Source organism: Lepus europaeus, chromosome 18 (assembly GCF_033115175.1).
Source record: "Lepus europaeus isolate LE1 chromosome 18, mLepTim1.pri, whole genome shotgun sequence".
NCBI classification, from domain to species: Eukaryota; Metazoa; Chordata; class Mammalia; order Lagomorpha; family Leporidae; genus Lepus; species Lepus europaeus.
Window position 1 is genome coordinate 53,875,082 of NC_084844.1, and position 15,677 is coordinate 53,890,758.

Consider the following 15,677-nt stretch of genomic DNA (forward strand, 5'->3'; position numbering starts at 1 on the left):
GCCCATCAGACCCAGGTAAGAAGCTATTAAGACTAATTGGCCCAGCCTGAGCAGCAGTGAGCATTACATGAAAGTTTCAAATAAATGAGCAATGGGCAGTAGCTGTTGCAGCCCCACTTGCTCTAACTCATAGGCCCTATGCCCTGAATCGCCCCCAAGAAAGTGCAATGCCAAGTGTTAGCCCCAAGCCAGCAGCGACTCCTGGAAGCCTGGGAGGAAGGCAGACTCGCAGGCCAGACCTACTGAATCCAAACCTGCACAAAACAAGACTCCTGTGTGATCTGAGCTTGGCCACAGGGCTGCACCCAGACAGGCGGCTTTGTACTGCGACTCAGGGGGGTTCATGGAACTGGGTCTCCCCCACCTCAGCGGTCCCTCGGTGGATGCCCCAGGGAACTGGCAGCTCTCAGCCTTCAAGTGGGCATGACCACCAGAGCATAGAGAAATGTAAAGTCTGCTTGCAGAGCATGTATGAGGCACAGGGCTCTTCCTGCACAGGGACCCTATCAAAACTTAAGGTTCCACAATGAGCCAGGGTCGCACAGGCACCAGGGGCTGAGCTGGAACCCAAGCCCAGAGCTGCCACCCTCTTGCCTTGCACTCTGCTGCCCACATGTAGAGAGGTTCTGCCCCACCCTTGAACATGGCATCAGCACCATGCACTGAGGGTGATGGCACAGCCCATATTCCAGCCCCTACACCTAACTACACCAAGCACCCAGCAGCAACCCCTAAGAATGGATAAAGTCACCCAGGACATGGAGGCCACAGCCCCACTGCGTGTTTTTCCCAATACTGTATCTGGCAAGACCATCCTGGGCTCTCTCTTTGCTGTGCAGTCCATACTGCAGTCAGGACCCTGTGCCTGCCCCCTCCTGTCACTCACCACCCTTCCCCACCCCTCAACCTTGCTCCTGGCTGAATCCTGCGCTTCCTCCATAGCCAGGCCCCAGAAAAGCCCTCCTGAGCCCAACATCCACCTTGCATTATTAGGGACCTCCTTGGGGCCAAACAGGAACACCAGCCACCATCACGACTCCATCCTCAGATTAAATGTACTCAAAGAGAGGTCTGATTCCAAACCCTGCGTTCGTCCCACGACACTGTGTGTCCTCATCTTAATCCACTTAAGAGAGAGAGAAAGAGAACTAAATCCAATCTAATTCCAGGATTTAGCATGTCATGCAGAGAAACTTAAGAACCCTAAGGGAACTCAAATGTCTCATTCCTCAAATTGTTGCCCAGAGACCAGCAGCGGCTGCACTACCTGGAAATACAACATCTCAAGGTGGCATAATATGAAATGTCATTCACACACAGCTCATAATGTGTACCATAATGCATAATACCACACACACGGCCTGCACCACACAGCCTGGGTATATAGGAGGCTGTGCCTGCTAGGTTTGAGTTAGCAGAATCTATGATGTTTGCACGATGATGAGACCACCTAGCAAAGCATGTGCCAGACACCTGTCTCAGAATGCATTGCCATCAAGCCACTGTGTACCTGGTCTGACTATATATTTGGTGTTTGTCTCCAGTTCCAGACACAGAGCTTCTAAAACCCAGGGAATAGGAGTGTCTTTTATCGTTTATAATTTGCCCTTTTAAGCACATCTAACTTTATGCAATTGAGGTGACATAGGGTGGAGCCCAGGATAGCCCAAGATGGGAATGGTCCCCAGAAAGAGTAAAAGTGATTAGATGGTCAGGAGGGCTGAAATTTTGAGCCCCACCCACCAATCTCAGGGAGAGGGGAGGGGGAAGCTGGCGACATCAGCTCTACAAAAACTCTTGAACAACAAGATCTGATGATCTTCCGGGCCGCTGAATACAAGGAGGTGCTGGGAGGGTGGCAGGCCCTGTCCTCCGTACCACGCCCTATGCATCACTTCATCTGACTGTGCACCTGCATCTTATAATAAACTGTCAGAGAGTGAGCTGGCCTAGCCAACTAACTGAACCCAAGAAAGAAGTGATGGGAAATCTGATACATAGCCAGCCAAACAGAGGAACAAGGTGGCTTCCAAAGTTTAGGTAAGAAAGGAATTAAAAGACACTGCAACTTCTCCACGAGCTTTTCGAAGCTTTCTCATACAGGTGATACTGCCTGGCATTGGAAAAAGGCAGTTTTATGGGACTAAGCCCTTAACCCATGAGATCTGGCTCAACTCCAGGTAGATAGTGCCAGAGTTGAACTGTAGGAGACTCAGCTGGTGTCTGCTGAGAAATGCTTCACCTGTATGGGAAACCCACACACGTAGTCATAGAAGGATTAGTGCAGACATAACACTGCATGTGAGTAGGGAGTCTGTTGTGTTCTTCAGCCTCCACCCTCAACCTATTTTTTTTTTTTTTTTTTTTTTGGACAGGCAGAGTGGACAGTGAGAGAGAGAGACAGAGAGAAAGGTCTTTCTATTCCGTTGGTTCACCACCCCCAGTGGCCGCTGTGCTGCAGCCAGCGCACCGCACTGATCCGAAGCCAGGAGCCAGGTGCTTCCTCCTGGTCTCCCATGCGGGTGCAGGGCCCAAGCACCTGGGCCATCCTCCACTGCACTCCCGGGCCATAGCAGAGAGCTGGACTGGAAGAGGAGCAACCGGGACAGAATCCGGAGCCCCAACCAGGACTAGAACCCAGTGTGCCGGCGCCGCAGGCAGAGGATTAGCCTATTGAGCCACCCTCAACCTATTACATCAAAATCTGCATCTTTTTTTTTTAGATTTATTTATCTTTTTTTTTTTTTTTTTTTTGACAGGCAGAGTGGATAGTGAGAAAGAGAGACAGAGAGAAAGGTCTTCCTTTTTGCCGTTGGTTCACCCTCCAATGGCCGCTGCGGCTGGCGCATCGCGCTGATCCGAAGCCAGGAGCCAGGTGCTTCTCCTGGTCTCCCTTGCGGGTGCAGGGCCCAAGCACTTGGGCCATCCTCCACTGCCTTCCCGGGCCATAGCAGAGAGCTGGCCTGGAAGAGGGGCAACCGGGATAGAATCCGGCGCCCCAACCGGGACTAGAACCCGGTGTGCCGGCGCCGCAAGGCAGAGGATTAGCCTGTTAAGCCACGGCGCCGGCCAGAATCTGCATCTTGACAGGAGCTCTTGTGATCTGCATGCACATTGATACTGGAAAAGCTCTGGTCAATGACATGTCCAGTAATACTGGATGGTATGTTCTTTTTTTTTTTTTTTAAAGACAGAGTTACAGAGAGAGGTAGAGACAGAGAGAGAGGTCTTCCATCCTCTGGTTCACTCCCCGGATGGCTGCAATGGCCGGAACTGGGCCTATCCAAAGCTGGGAGCCAGGAGCCAGGAGATTCTTCCAGGTCTCCCATGTGGGTGCAGGGGCCCAAGGACTTGGGCCATCTTCCACTGTTTTCCCAGGCCACAGCAGAGAGCTGGATCAGAAGAGGAGCAACCAGGACTAGAACTGATGCCCATAGGGGATGCCAGCACTTTAGGTCAGGGCTTTAACCTTCTGCACCGCAGCGTCGGCCCCGTGGACGGTATGCTCTGACGTGCCCACACCCAAACACAAGCCCCAGCTATCTGCAACCATCTGTATGGCACAGAGTCTGCTTTGAGCATGTCACTGATTATCAACTACTCAACAGGGCTGCATTCTTCACTCCAAGCACAACAAGAAACACTCGCTAAATGAGAACAGTAGACTCAAACTAAATTAAAGGTTAAGTTTTCCTATTTCCATTCCTAAATTATATTACAAATCAAAAACAAATGCCTCAATGACTCTCTTCCATGAGCCACCGCTAAAATAAGGACCCTCTCCCGTGATTCCATTAGAACGAGGACTCATTACTTGCAGAATTTTTAAAATAGCATCTCTAAAGAATTTCTACAACTTAATTAGGATTTGTGCTTGTTGTTGACTAACCTTGGAGTTCTCCGTGCGTCTGACAGCAAACAAGTAGGGAGGAGGAACTGGGCATCTGAGAAAGAGCCAAGGAGGCTGAAATCCTGGAAGGTCTTCCACTTTAGCAGAACAAGTGCGAACCTGGGGCCTCCTGGAGACCACCTGCACAGACACTCTGGAGAGGGCTACCTGCAGAAGAGCTGCTAACCCAAGTTACATGCTTTGCCCAAGCCTTGCAGTAAGCATAGCACATAGTAGGCGCACAAACATAAAAACTTGTTTTTTAGAGGTCGAGGTTGTGATAAATGTACTTAATGCACAGAAAACTCATGAAGCCTAAGGTCAGAGGATAAACCCATTTGTTCAAAAAAAAAAAAAAAAATGTAGACCTGCTATCTACCAGTAAGCCCAGCAGTGTGCTAGATACTAAGACAGTGTGTGAGAGAGAGGAAGTTGCGGGAATGAAAGAACTTTCCTTCCACCCTAGGAAGGTTCGATAATTTTTTTTTATTTGACAGAGTTACAGACAGTGAGAGAGAGAGAGACAGAGAGAAAGGTCTTCCTTCCTTTGGTTCACTCCCCAAATGGCCGCTACAGCTGGTGCTGCACCGATCCGAAGCCAGGAGCCAGGCGCTTCCTCCTGGTCTCCCATGCGGGTGCAGGGGCCCAAGCACTTGGACCATCCTCTACTGCCCTCCCGGGCCACAGCAGAGAGCTGGACCGGAAGAGGAGCAACTGGGACTAGAACCCGGAACCCATATGGGATGCCGGCGCTGCAAGTGGAGGATTAACCAAGTGATCTATGGTGCCAGCCCTGGTTCGATAATTTGAGACCTTAAAGCAAATTGGCAACAAACAGATTAACAGGAGAGAAGGCACTCAAATTTATTAACATGCAGGCACACGAGAGTCACCCAAAACTCAAAGCGCAAGATGGTGGAGGCTTAAATGCCCTTTTCATGGCAGAGAGGAAGTGGGGGCTGAAGAGGGTTTCGGAGGAAGAGGACATCATTTTAGGGGACACAAATGGGCCCAAAGAAAAGACAACAGCCTGGGACAGAGTCTGCCTGGGCTCTGGGTCGAGTGTCAATTCTACTCTTTCTCCCTTTCAGTGAATTTTCTGGCGGAAATAGATGTTAGGTAGAATGAGGGACTTCAGAAAGGAGGCCCACCTGTCACACTTTGGGAGGGAAAGAGGGGTGAGGGGCATGGAGGGGAGGGGCAGAGAAATGCTGCTAAAGTACATACTCCAGGGTATCACTTTTGGAGCCCCAACAAAGGCAATCAGAAAGCACAGTAAGAGCTAACCAGGGCTCTCAGGAGCTAAGGGCACCTGCTGGGGAGTGCACTGTCTTCTAACTCCTTGCAGCATCAACAGCACACAGCAGCTTCTGAGACACGCAGAGCCCCAGGCTCCAGCCCAGGCCGACAGAGACAGAGTCAGCCCCAAGTGAGATCCAGCGAATTTAGCTTTGGAAGCCTTCCTCCACAGGCACTGACTTCAGTCTGAGAAGCACTACTCTGGTCACAAAACACTGAAACTGAAGCAGCCGCCTGAGCCAGGGTCCACACCGATTCGGCTCGCTCCTGTTCTTCTTTCAGGTCTGTGATAGCATTGCATTGTCCCACCCTTTCCAAGTCAGGCTGCATGTCAGACACTGAAATAGGAGCACACAGGTCATGTGTCACTCCCAGGAAAAAAGCTTTAGAACCGTGAGCTGTTTAATGCCCTGGCAAGATTCCCACCAGTGGCTGCTCCATCATCCTGGGTCTTGGCGGGTTTTGTAGCCCCGAATCGACTCATTTCCAAGAAGCGCACCTGTGCTGTTACGCTGAGATTTGGGGTAGCAGCACACCCTACCCCGTCCCCACTGATGCAGCATCCACACCCACACTTCAGACATCTCTGTTACTCCTCACTGCAAACTGTTCAGATGCATCATAACTTGAGGCCAGGATCTCTTCTGTAACCTGGAAGGCCCTCATATCAAACTTCATTCCACTGGTCATCTCACTTTTCGCCCTGATATTTCCCTATTCCCAGATTTCCACCAATGTATGCGTTTATCTCATCATACCGTATGCTTTTGGATAAGCTGCCTCAAGTACTTTCCATGACAAGGTGACAGACAGACAGTCACAGACACACCAGACTTGGCTTCCGATGAGTTTTGGCTGTTTCCAAAAAAAGTCAAATCCACTCCTCCCAAGACAAAGATTTGCTGTTCCTGTGGATATGTAAAAGAATGTGGCCCTGGGCCAGCTGTATTCCTTCAACCTGTTCTTCCCACAAAAGGATACTTGGGGAATGCACAGGACACGCAGTCCCTGCTTTTCAAAAACAATTCACTTCTGGACTACACTCTTTCGGCTTCCTCATAAGGAGAAATCTGAACTATGCTAACTCCAGGAAAACATTCGGCATCACGGATCAACACTTTAAAAATTCAGCTTCAATAAAGCACCAAGCCACTTCTGGGTATCTGATTGCTTACTAAACACAGGTGAAACTGATTTTTAACCAGTTCCTCCCAGTGAACATTTAGGTTATGGCCAATATTGCAGTATCAGAAATGGTACTGCAGGGGCCAGTGTTGTGGCTTATGGGTAAAGCTGCTGCCTGCAATGCTAGCATCCCTGATGCTAGTTCATGTTCCTGCTGCTCCACGTCCAATCCCGCTCCCTGCTAATGCCCTGGAAAAAGCAACAAACATGGCCCTAGTGCTTGGGCCCGTTATCCACATGGGAGATCTAGAAGATCCTGGCTCTTGGCTTCAGCCTGGCCCAGCCCCAGCCATTACAGCCATTTAGGGACTGAACCAGCAGATGGACAATCTACCTCTGTCTCCCCTTCTCCTTCTGTAACTTTCAAATAAATAAATAAATCTTTAAAAAAAAATGGTACTACAAATGGCATGCTGAAGTTCACAGCTTGCCTATTAGATGCTGCCTAGGTCAAAACTCCTAGAAGTGGAATCCTGGGTGAGAAGTTATGTCCACTGTTAATGCTTTTAAGTAATGAGGAATCATTTTCCTACTTTTAGCCAGTCCCTGTTCCATTTTTAAAATATTTTTCTTTAAATCTATCTCTTTTTCAAACTTTCATTCCTTTTTTATTTTTTCATGTGAAGGATAGAGGAGAGAAAGAGAGAACTTTCATCCACTGGTTCATTCCCCAAATGCCCACAACAGTAAGCACGAGGCCAGGCTGAAGTCAGGAGCCAAGAACTCCCTCCGTGTCTCCCACATGCGTGGCAGGGACTCAGCTACTCCAGCCATCATCTTCTACCTCCCAGGGTGCACATGAGAAGAAAGTTGGAGTTGGGAGTGGAGCCAGGATTCAAACCCCGCCATTCCATGTGGGATGCAGGCATCCCAAGCAGCGTCTTAACCACTAAGCCAAATACCCACCCCTAAAGCTATCTTTTTAATTAAATTTGTAATTCTTTCATTACTAGTAAGACTCAATATGGTGATGACTTTCTATTTTTTATTATAAAGCATCTAAAGTATTTTTTTTCCATTCTAATCCTGATGTGCTCTTCTTTGTTTTGGGCTTTTTTTTTTTTTAAATAACTTATAAAAAAACACTTTCGACACTGACAACGTGAATTTTTCCCCTGTTTGTATTGGCCTTTTACCTTAATCTTTAAGGTCTCTGGAAGCAGAAAAGATTGACAGATGGGAAAAATAAAGGAAGGAAAGTGCATTGTAATTAACTTGATAGAGGTGAGACCCCTCAACTCTGTCTCCTACCTGCCCCAGCTAATTCACCAGCCAGACCTGCCAACTCTACTTGCAAAACACCTTCCAAATCCACCAACTCATCATCTCCACTTCCACTGCTCCAAGCTTCCTGGTCTCCCGGCTCCCCTTCTTTCCCACTTACCCTCCATTCCCCATCCCACAGTCTACATGAGTTTTCCAAAACAAATCAAAACATCCCATCCCCTTCCATAGAATCTAAGGCTTTTCCACATACTTGGATAATAGCCAACTCCCCAGGTTCTCTCTGCTAGCTGTCTCCCTCTCCATCACATGTCTAGCCTCTCTTGCTCCTGCTCACCACTCTCTAACCATTCTGGAATAGTCTGATCCTCCCAGATACAAAGATGCTTCCAGGCCAGTGCTATGGTGTAATGGGTAAAGCTGCCACCCGCAGTGCTAATATCCCACACAGGGGCCAGTTCAAATCCCAGCTGCTCCACTTCTGATCCAGCCCCCTACTAAAACTCCCGGGAAAGCAGCAGAAAATAGCCCAAATGCACCCACGTGGGAGACCCGGATGAAGCTCCTGGCTCCTGGCTTTCATCTGGCCCAGTCCCAACAGATGTGGCCATTTAAGGAGTGAACCAGCAGATGGAAGATATATCTCTCGTTCTGCCTCTCCCTCTCCCTCTCTTTCAAATAAATAAATAATCCTTAAAAAAAAAAAGATTTCATGGCACAGAAAGATTATAACATTCAAAGTCCAGTGTCCATCTATAAAGTTTTATTGGAACACAAGCACTCCCATTGGTTTTCAGATTATCTGCGGCAGCTTTTGCACTACAGCAGTGAGCTGAGGAGCTGTGACAGGGACCATATGGGCCCTCTCCCTGCTTCTCACTGCCTCTGGCGCACTAACTACAGATCACAGCGAGGCAGCTCCAACTTGATGTTGCCTCTTGGCCCGCGAAGTCTAAAACGTTTCCTGGCCTTTTACAGAAAAGGTTTGCCAAGGCAAGTTAAGAAGGAGAAGGCTTGGAGCAATGTTCCTGATGGAGAGCAGACAGGGCTTGCTCACCTAGTGCACAGCAGAGGGAAGGAAGAGGGGAAGCATCCGGCGACCTTGTGGATGCAAGGAGTGACATTCACGAAGGTCTGCAGGTGCAGGCAGGAGAGAGGTGAGATTATAAATTTAGTTTTTTCTTCTTCTTCTCCTTCTTTCTTCCTCCTTCCCTTCCTCTTTCCTGTTCTTTCTTTCTTCCTCCTCTTCCTCCTCCTCCTCATTTATCTGACAGACAGAACTCCCATCTACTGGCCCACTCCCCAAATGCCTGCAGTGCCTGGGGCTGGTCCAGGCCAAAGCCGAGAGCCAGGAACTCAATCCAGGTCTCCAAGGCCACAGGCTTTTAAAGCATCTTTTAGCATCATTTTCATTTATTTGAAAGGCAGAGTGACAGAACGTAGTGGGGGTTGGGGGAGAGGAGAGAGAGAGAGAAAGACATCTTTCAACCACTGGTTCACTCCCCAAATGGCCACAACAGTCAGGGTTGGGCCAAGCCAAAGCCAGGAGCCAGGAACTCCATCTGGGTCTCACATGCATGGCAGGGCCATCATCTGCTGCTTTCCCAGGTGCATTAGCAAGGACCTGGATGGGAAGCAAAGAAGCTGGGGCTCAAACAGGCACTCTGATATGGGGTGCAAGTGTTGTAGGTGGCAACTTAACTCTCTGTGCCACAACATAGGCCCCTTAACCCAGCATCTTAACCACTAGGTACAAAGTCACCCCCACGAGTTTAGCTTTGGTGTGTGAAATCTGAGTTGAATCTGAACACCAGTTTGTAGCTCCAGAAGAAAAACAGATACAGTGAACTGGGATATCAAACTCACATAAGAAATTTTCGTCCAACAGTGACACAGGAGATACCCTCATGTGTGTAGCTCTTCCTAAGACTCCACAGAATCTTCCTACAACTCACACCTACTCAACAATGTGGGGCCACGTTCTCATCCGCCCAATAACAAACTAGACGGAGCTGCTGGCCACCATGCCTCCTTCTCCCCATCGGTGTAAACACCACCCCCAGCAACCTCACGGCGGTGGAGAGAGAGAGGAAATCTATTAATCTTGCAGTGAAGTACTGGGGACCACCCTGACATCGTGTCGGGAAGCTCATCTGTACAGCTTTGTGTGCTTTGAGCATGGCATCCCCTGGAGTGCCTGGTAAAGTCACAGCATGGCACACGCATCCAAGGCCACCTGGTCTACCAAACACGTCCATCTCCAGCAGCGAAGGCCTCCCAAGCATCAGATGGAAGCAGAGCCTTTGCAGGCCACAGGAAGGACAAGAAGATCAGCAACTTCTGTGTGTGTCCAGGTGGAAACAGATGTCACGGGTTGACACAGAAGTTAGCAGAGGTCAGTGGTTACTGCCAACTTCTTGCTAGGAAGCCTCTGCCCGCTGTGTGAACACTCTGTTCAGTGGCTACATGACCAATCTGGCATACAGTGTGTGGATGCAGATGCTGGCTGCAGCCCCCAGAGCACAGGGTAGGGGGAAGCCATTCAGTGCAGCAGCTAAGACGCCGCTCGAAGCACCTGCGTCTCGTATCAGAGCCTGGATTTGAGTTCCAGCTCTGACTCCTGACTCACATCCTCTTAGTGTGCACCATGGGACACAGCAGATGATGGCTTAAGCAGTGGAACCACACATGTGGGAGGACCAAACTGAATTCTGGGCTCCTGGGTTCAGTTTGTCCCAGTCCTAGCTGTGGAGGGCATTTGGGGAATGAACCAGTGGATGGAAGATCGATCTCTCTATATATATATCTCCTTCCCTCCCTCCCTTTCAAATAAAGATAATTTATAAAGTGCAGAATGACTTAATCTTTTCCAATACAACTACACCCCCTACAATGCCCCAGACTTTATTACACCTTTTATGAACAGATTTGTGGATGGCATGAAAAACACAGGCACGGGGGACAAAGTCATGTGGGTGGTTTTCATATTACAGAGAGAAGGCTCAGTGTTAAAGTTAACTTGAATAACATAGCATGTACCCAGAGGCTGTCAAGCAGTTCTGTAGGCGGTTGACCAGTGGCTAACACACCAGCGAAGACACCTGCATCCACTATCGCAGTGCCTGGTTCCCATTCCAGGCACTGGCTCCCGATTCCAGCTTCCTGTTAAACGCAGACCCTGGGAGGCAGCAATGATTGCTCAGGTTAATTCCTACCACCACCCACTTGGGAGACTTGGATTGATAGTCCCAGCTACTAGCTTCAACCCAACCCAACCCAGCCCAGCCCAGCCCAGCCCAGCCCAGCCCAGCCCAGCCGTAGCCATTATAGGCATTTAGGGAAAGAACCAGCACATGGGAGAATTCAGGCATTTAGGGAAAGAACCAGCACATGGGAGAATTCAGGCATTTAGGGAAAGAACCAGCACATGGGAGAATTCAGGCATTTAGGGAAAGAACCAGCACATGGGAGAATTCTCTTGCTCTCACTCCCCCTCCCCCTTCGTGACTCTGTCTCTCAAATAATCTAAATTCCATCTGCATCAATTATCCTGTAGCCTCTATAAAGAAACTCCTGGTGTCCTTAAAAACAAAAATCCTCCAAGGATCATAACAGAGACACTTGAAGCAGGAGGGACAAGTCTCCTGGATGCTACCTCCCTCCAGGGGCTCTCTCCATCATCACTCCGGTCTGGCACTCACTGTCCCCTCTAATGGACCCTCTGTCCCTGCCCTGCCCTTATGAGGTGTCTGCTCTGCAAAACGGACATCCAAAAACCACACCTCCCCTGCTTCCAGGCGGTATCCACCTCCCTTCCACACTGACTCTGAACTGGTCCTGTGACTCCCTTTACTGCAGACTGTGGCAGAACTGATGTGCCAGTGCTGGGCCAAGGCCTTGAGAAGGCTTGGCAACTTGCACCTCTGTGTTCTTGGAAGCCAGCCACATGGAAGAACTCCAACTACCCTGCTCAAGAGAAAGGCCACGTGGAATAACCCCAGAGGAGGAGACACCAGGTGGAGAGAACACCAGGGCACCAAACAGGTAGGTGCAAATGCTGTTTCAGAGGTACCAGCACCATAGAGCCTCCAGGACTCCAGCCCCACCTGCCACCTAACTACAACTGCAGGAAAGACATGGAGACAGACCGGCAGAAGAACCACCCAGCTGGGCTCTGCCAACCCCCAGAACCATGTGAGATAATAAACTGCTGTTTGGATATGTGAAGTTCAGGGGGTGACTTGTTACATAGCAATAGTTAGAAGTCTCATGCCTTGGTTATCCACAGCACAGCCCACACTCCCACAACCACTCCTTGCAAACTCCTACAGCACCACCATAGGGACCCTACAAGGGAGAACAGAAGATGGAGAGGAAATCCAGTTCTGTTAGCACCTCTGAGGTACAGATCCTAGATTCTAAGCACAGCACCTAAATCAAGAAAAGCTCTATTGGATTTGCATTGCAATCTTACTGCTCCCCCAGAATTATTTCCCAAAAGCTCTGGGAAGGTTCACTGATGCCTTATAACATCCAGTAAGTCCCTGCCTTCTCTCCACTCCAGGTAAGAACAGGCCACAAGGAACTCCTGAGCCTGGTTAAGCACTCCAGCCTGTCCAGGTGCCACGTGTGACGTTCTGTATCTTCCCCAGCATGGAGATATGGTCTCCCTCCTCCACCTCCTTCCCTAATTGACATTCCCCTAATTGAGAAAGAAGCTGACAGCCAGAGGCCTTGGGCCTATATCGGGTTCATCTACACATCTCAGCTTGGTCTGAGGTTTCTCTGGAGACCGCTTCCTCCAAGCCAAGAGTGTGCTGTACCATTCCACCATGACCTTGGAGTCCTGGCCGAGGAAGTGCTCCTAGTACCCTCCTCCCAGCAGCACAGACCCAGCAGCCTTCTCAGGGTTTGCTCCCAACTCCCTTCTATGGGGTCCGCTTCCTGCACAGCCAGGGCCTCTCGGTTCCCCTTTCCTTATCTGAACAAGGGAGACATCTTTAGGGTTTGTCTCTCTTACTCGCCCTGTCTTCCATGCCTGGCACCCCTCCACCAAGATGGGGTTTCCTGGTATCCTCCTTTCCAGGAGAGGGTGAAAGGTACAAAGGGTCAGGGAGCCCACTGGAAGTGCCATTCCCAGACAGGCACCCATCGCACCATCCCTGCCACAAGAGGCTGGCTGACTCTATCCTGTCTCCAGTTGTTTCTCCTGAGCTTCTGAACTCCAGGCTCTTAGCAGGCTCAGAGCCAAGCACCCCACATGGCTCACATCCCATGGGGTCTCCCACCTCCCAAAACTGTGTGCACTTTCTGGGGTTTCCTGGCTGCCCTGACAAGCACCTGCTAGTAATCCTCCAGTCCCAGGGTTGGCGATGGGGGCCGGTCTAGCCACCAGCTCCTCTCTGGGAAGCGCTGCCTCTTCCAGTCAATGTTGCCTCGAGGACTCACCGCCTACCAAGGAACGCTACTTGCTAGTCACTCTCCCAGGCCATCCCTGAGCTGGAAGGTCCAGCCTGCTCTTGTAGGAGGTTCCCAGACATGAAGTTCTTGATCCGGGATCCTCCCCGTTCAAACTGCAACTGCTCTGGCCCTGCTACACGTCCCATTGGATACCAAAGCCTCAGGGCTCAGGCTCCCCCGAGCCTCCACCTGTGGGAAAACCAGCTGGCTCTGAGCAGACTCAAGCTTCCAGGTTAACAGAAGGGACAATCCACGCTTCAGCCTCCCCTAAGGGACGCTGTCACCACTGTGTGGACAATGAGGGCTGCACCTGCTCTGTTCCATGTGGCTCTGAACCCTTCCCTTCTCAGCCGTTTAGCACAGCCGAACCCAAGCTATCGAGTTTAAGAGGCACAGGCCCAGCCATCTGAGCTGCTAACCAAATAGGCAAGCAGCTGGTCCCACTTCTCTTAGCCTCCACATACTTGCCTATAAAATGGGCATAGCAACACATCCTTCACAGAGCCGCCAGGGGCAGTGGTGATAACAGATGTCCGGTGCCTAGTATCTAGAAGGTGCACAACAAATGGAAGTTGTTGCAAGTTACTAGTTGGAAACGTTCTGAAATTTCCTAACTATTTATGTGCCGGGGATGTGGCTGACGCAGCCAAGGCTGATAATCCTGCTTTGTTCAGAGGGGAGGGGGGTGGTCTTCCTTTCCCTTCCTCCTCCCTAACACCCAAACAGCCTCCCCACCTGCTCCTCCACCACCAAAACACAGCTGGCTGAGTCCAGCCAGCACTCCTAACTGGACTGACATCCACCAGCCAAATTTCCACATCAGTATTTCCTGGGAAAATGTGGTCACCAGAAGGAATCCCAAAATATGTCTCTCCTAGAGCTTGCAAACAAGACACAAGGAGACTCCAGCTTGTCATAAAACAGGCAGCGAGCGAGCTCTGCTTAACATACCTGGATCTCAGCAACGGGGAAGGTTGAGCCACGCACCTGAACCTGTCCTACCCCTACAGGTGTCAACGCACGGAGAAGTGAAAGGCTGGCAGCTCCTACACTCGACTGGAGGTGCTCAGCACTTAGGAGGCTGTGTGTGGTTCCCCTCTGGACCTGGGAGAAACAAGGCACCTGCGGGAGGCCAGGCTTCCCCTGTCTGGTTACGGCCACAGAGGGGATACTTTCAGGCTAACTCACCCTAAGGCCATGCCACCCTATCTGTCCTCCTCCCTTCTCCCCACTAGCTGCAGGGAGCATCCTCCCTCAAGATTTGCTACTTTGTTGTTTTGGGAAGTAGGTCGGTGGCTAAATTATAAACGGGTTTCCCTTTCCATGATTTGGACAGCGATTTACCAGAATGTTCGGCTATGCTCACCCCCTGGACCTTGACAGCAACCCTGGGGTCAAGCAGTCTTTTGAGCAAAGGTCCCTCCCACCCCAACCTTAGAAACTTTGGCTCTCACTCAGGCTGTGACTATGAGCCCAGCGGCGCACAAGAGGACACAGCCAGGCATCCAACTGTCCCCCAGACAATGGACAGCCAGCTGACTCAGCTGAGCTGGTCCTGTGTAGCCCCAGGGCCATGCCGGAACCCCAGGAGCAAGCCACTTTCAGGGAGCTGGGTCAAGCGTGCGCATAGGGCTCAGGCTGGTGGCCGGCCAGGCTCAGCTGACCAGCAAGTGGGCAGCCCCCAAGCGGCAGGGCAGCCCGACCCGGAGCAGCAACGACCGCCCCTGGAGTCAGCAGGCGGTGGGCTCCGGGCTGAATAGGCGGTGACCTTTCCGGGACCACGGTACTCTCCAAAACCACCGCACGCGAGGGCAGCCTTCAGCTGGCCCCCGGCCACCACCGCCAGCGCCGGGAACGCGCCCGTCCGCTCCAGAACTCACACACCGGCAACAAGTTTTTGCTTCGTCCGAGCGGCCACGATGCTCTCGGGAGGCCGGTGCGGGGGGGTGGGGGGCGCTCCCGGCGAGGCCACGCCGCCCACGCCCCAGGGGCGCCCGCCGCCTCCGCCGGGCCCCGGAGCTACAGGTCGGCTCGGCAGCCGCGGCCCCCCGGACGCCACGCGGACCGGCAGCGGCATCCCTGGCTCGGGCAACAGGTAGGCGAGCGCACCAAGGCCCGCAGCCGCGGTCTGCCAGCCACCCCCACCCCACCCCTCCTCGCCCCGGCCCTCGGCCCTCGCCCCTTACCTCCAGCAACTGCACGTAGCTCGCCGGGAACCAGCCGCGGAGCCCGTCCTCCTTCTCGCCTTCCCACCAGCCGCCGTCAGGGACCTGCAGCAGCGTGATCAGCTCGCCAGCGGCGAAGCGCAGCCCCTGGCCGTGCCGCTCCCCGGAGAAGGGGTACAGGGTCCGGCAGCGGGTGCCGGACATGGCCTTGGCGCCCGGGCTCACAGCGCTGCCTGCATCCCGGCCGAGCCCCGCGGGCTGGCCAGCGGCTCCGCGGGGTCCCAGGCACCCAGCGCTCCGGGCTCCCGCGCTCTGGGCGCGCGCCGTCTCCGGGGTGCGCGGGGGATCCCGGGCCGGCGAGGGACGCGCGCTGCGCACGGGGAAGCGGAGACTGGCTGGCTCCTGAGAGCGAGCGGCGACGCCCCCGGGCCGGGCAGCTCGCAGATCCCAGCTCT

At 52.0% G+C, this 15,677-nt stretch overlaps 1 protein-coding gene across 1 annotated transcript in view; it reads right to left on the reverse strand.

Moving 5' to 3' along the window:
• Positions 1 to 15,426, reverse strand: part of GAS7 (growth arrest specific 7) — a 238,943-nt gene extending 223,517 nt beyond the window's left edge. The window contains exon 1 of the mRNA XM_062216544.1: positions 15,244 to 15,426. Coding sequence (XP_062072528.1) covers positions 15,244 to 15,426 — 183 coding nt within the window. The remainder of the gene's footprint in view (positions 1 to 15,243) is intronic.
• Positions 15,427 to 15,677: the final 251 nt, after the last annotated feature.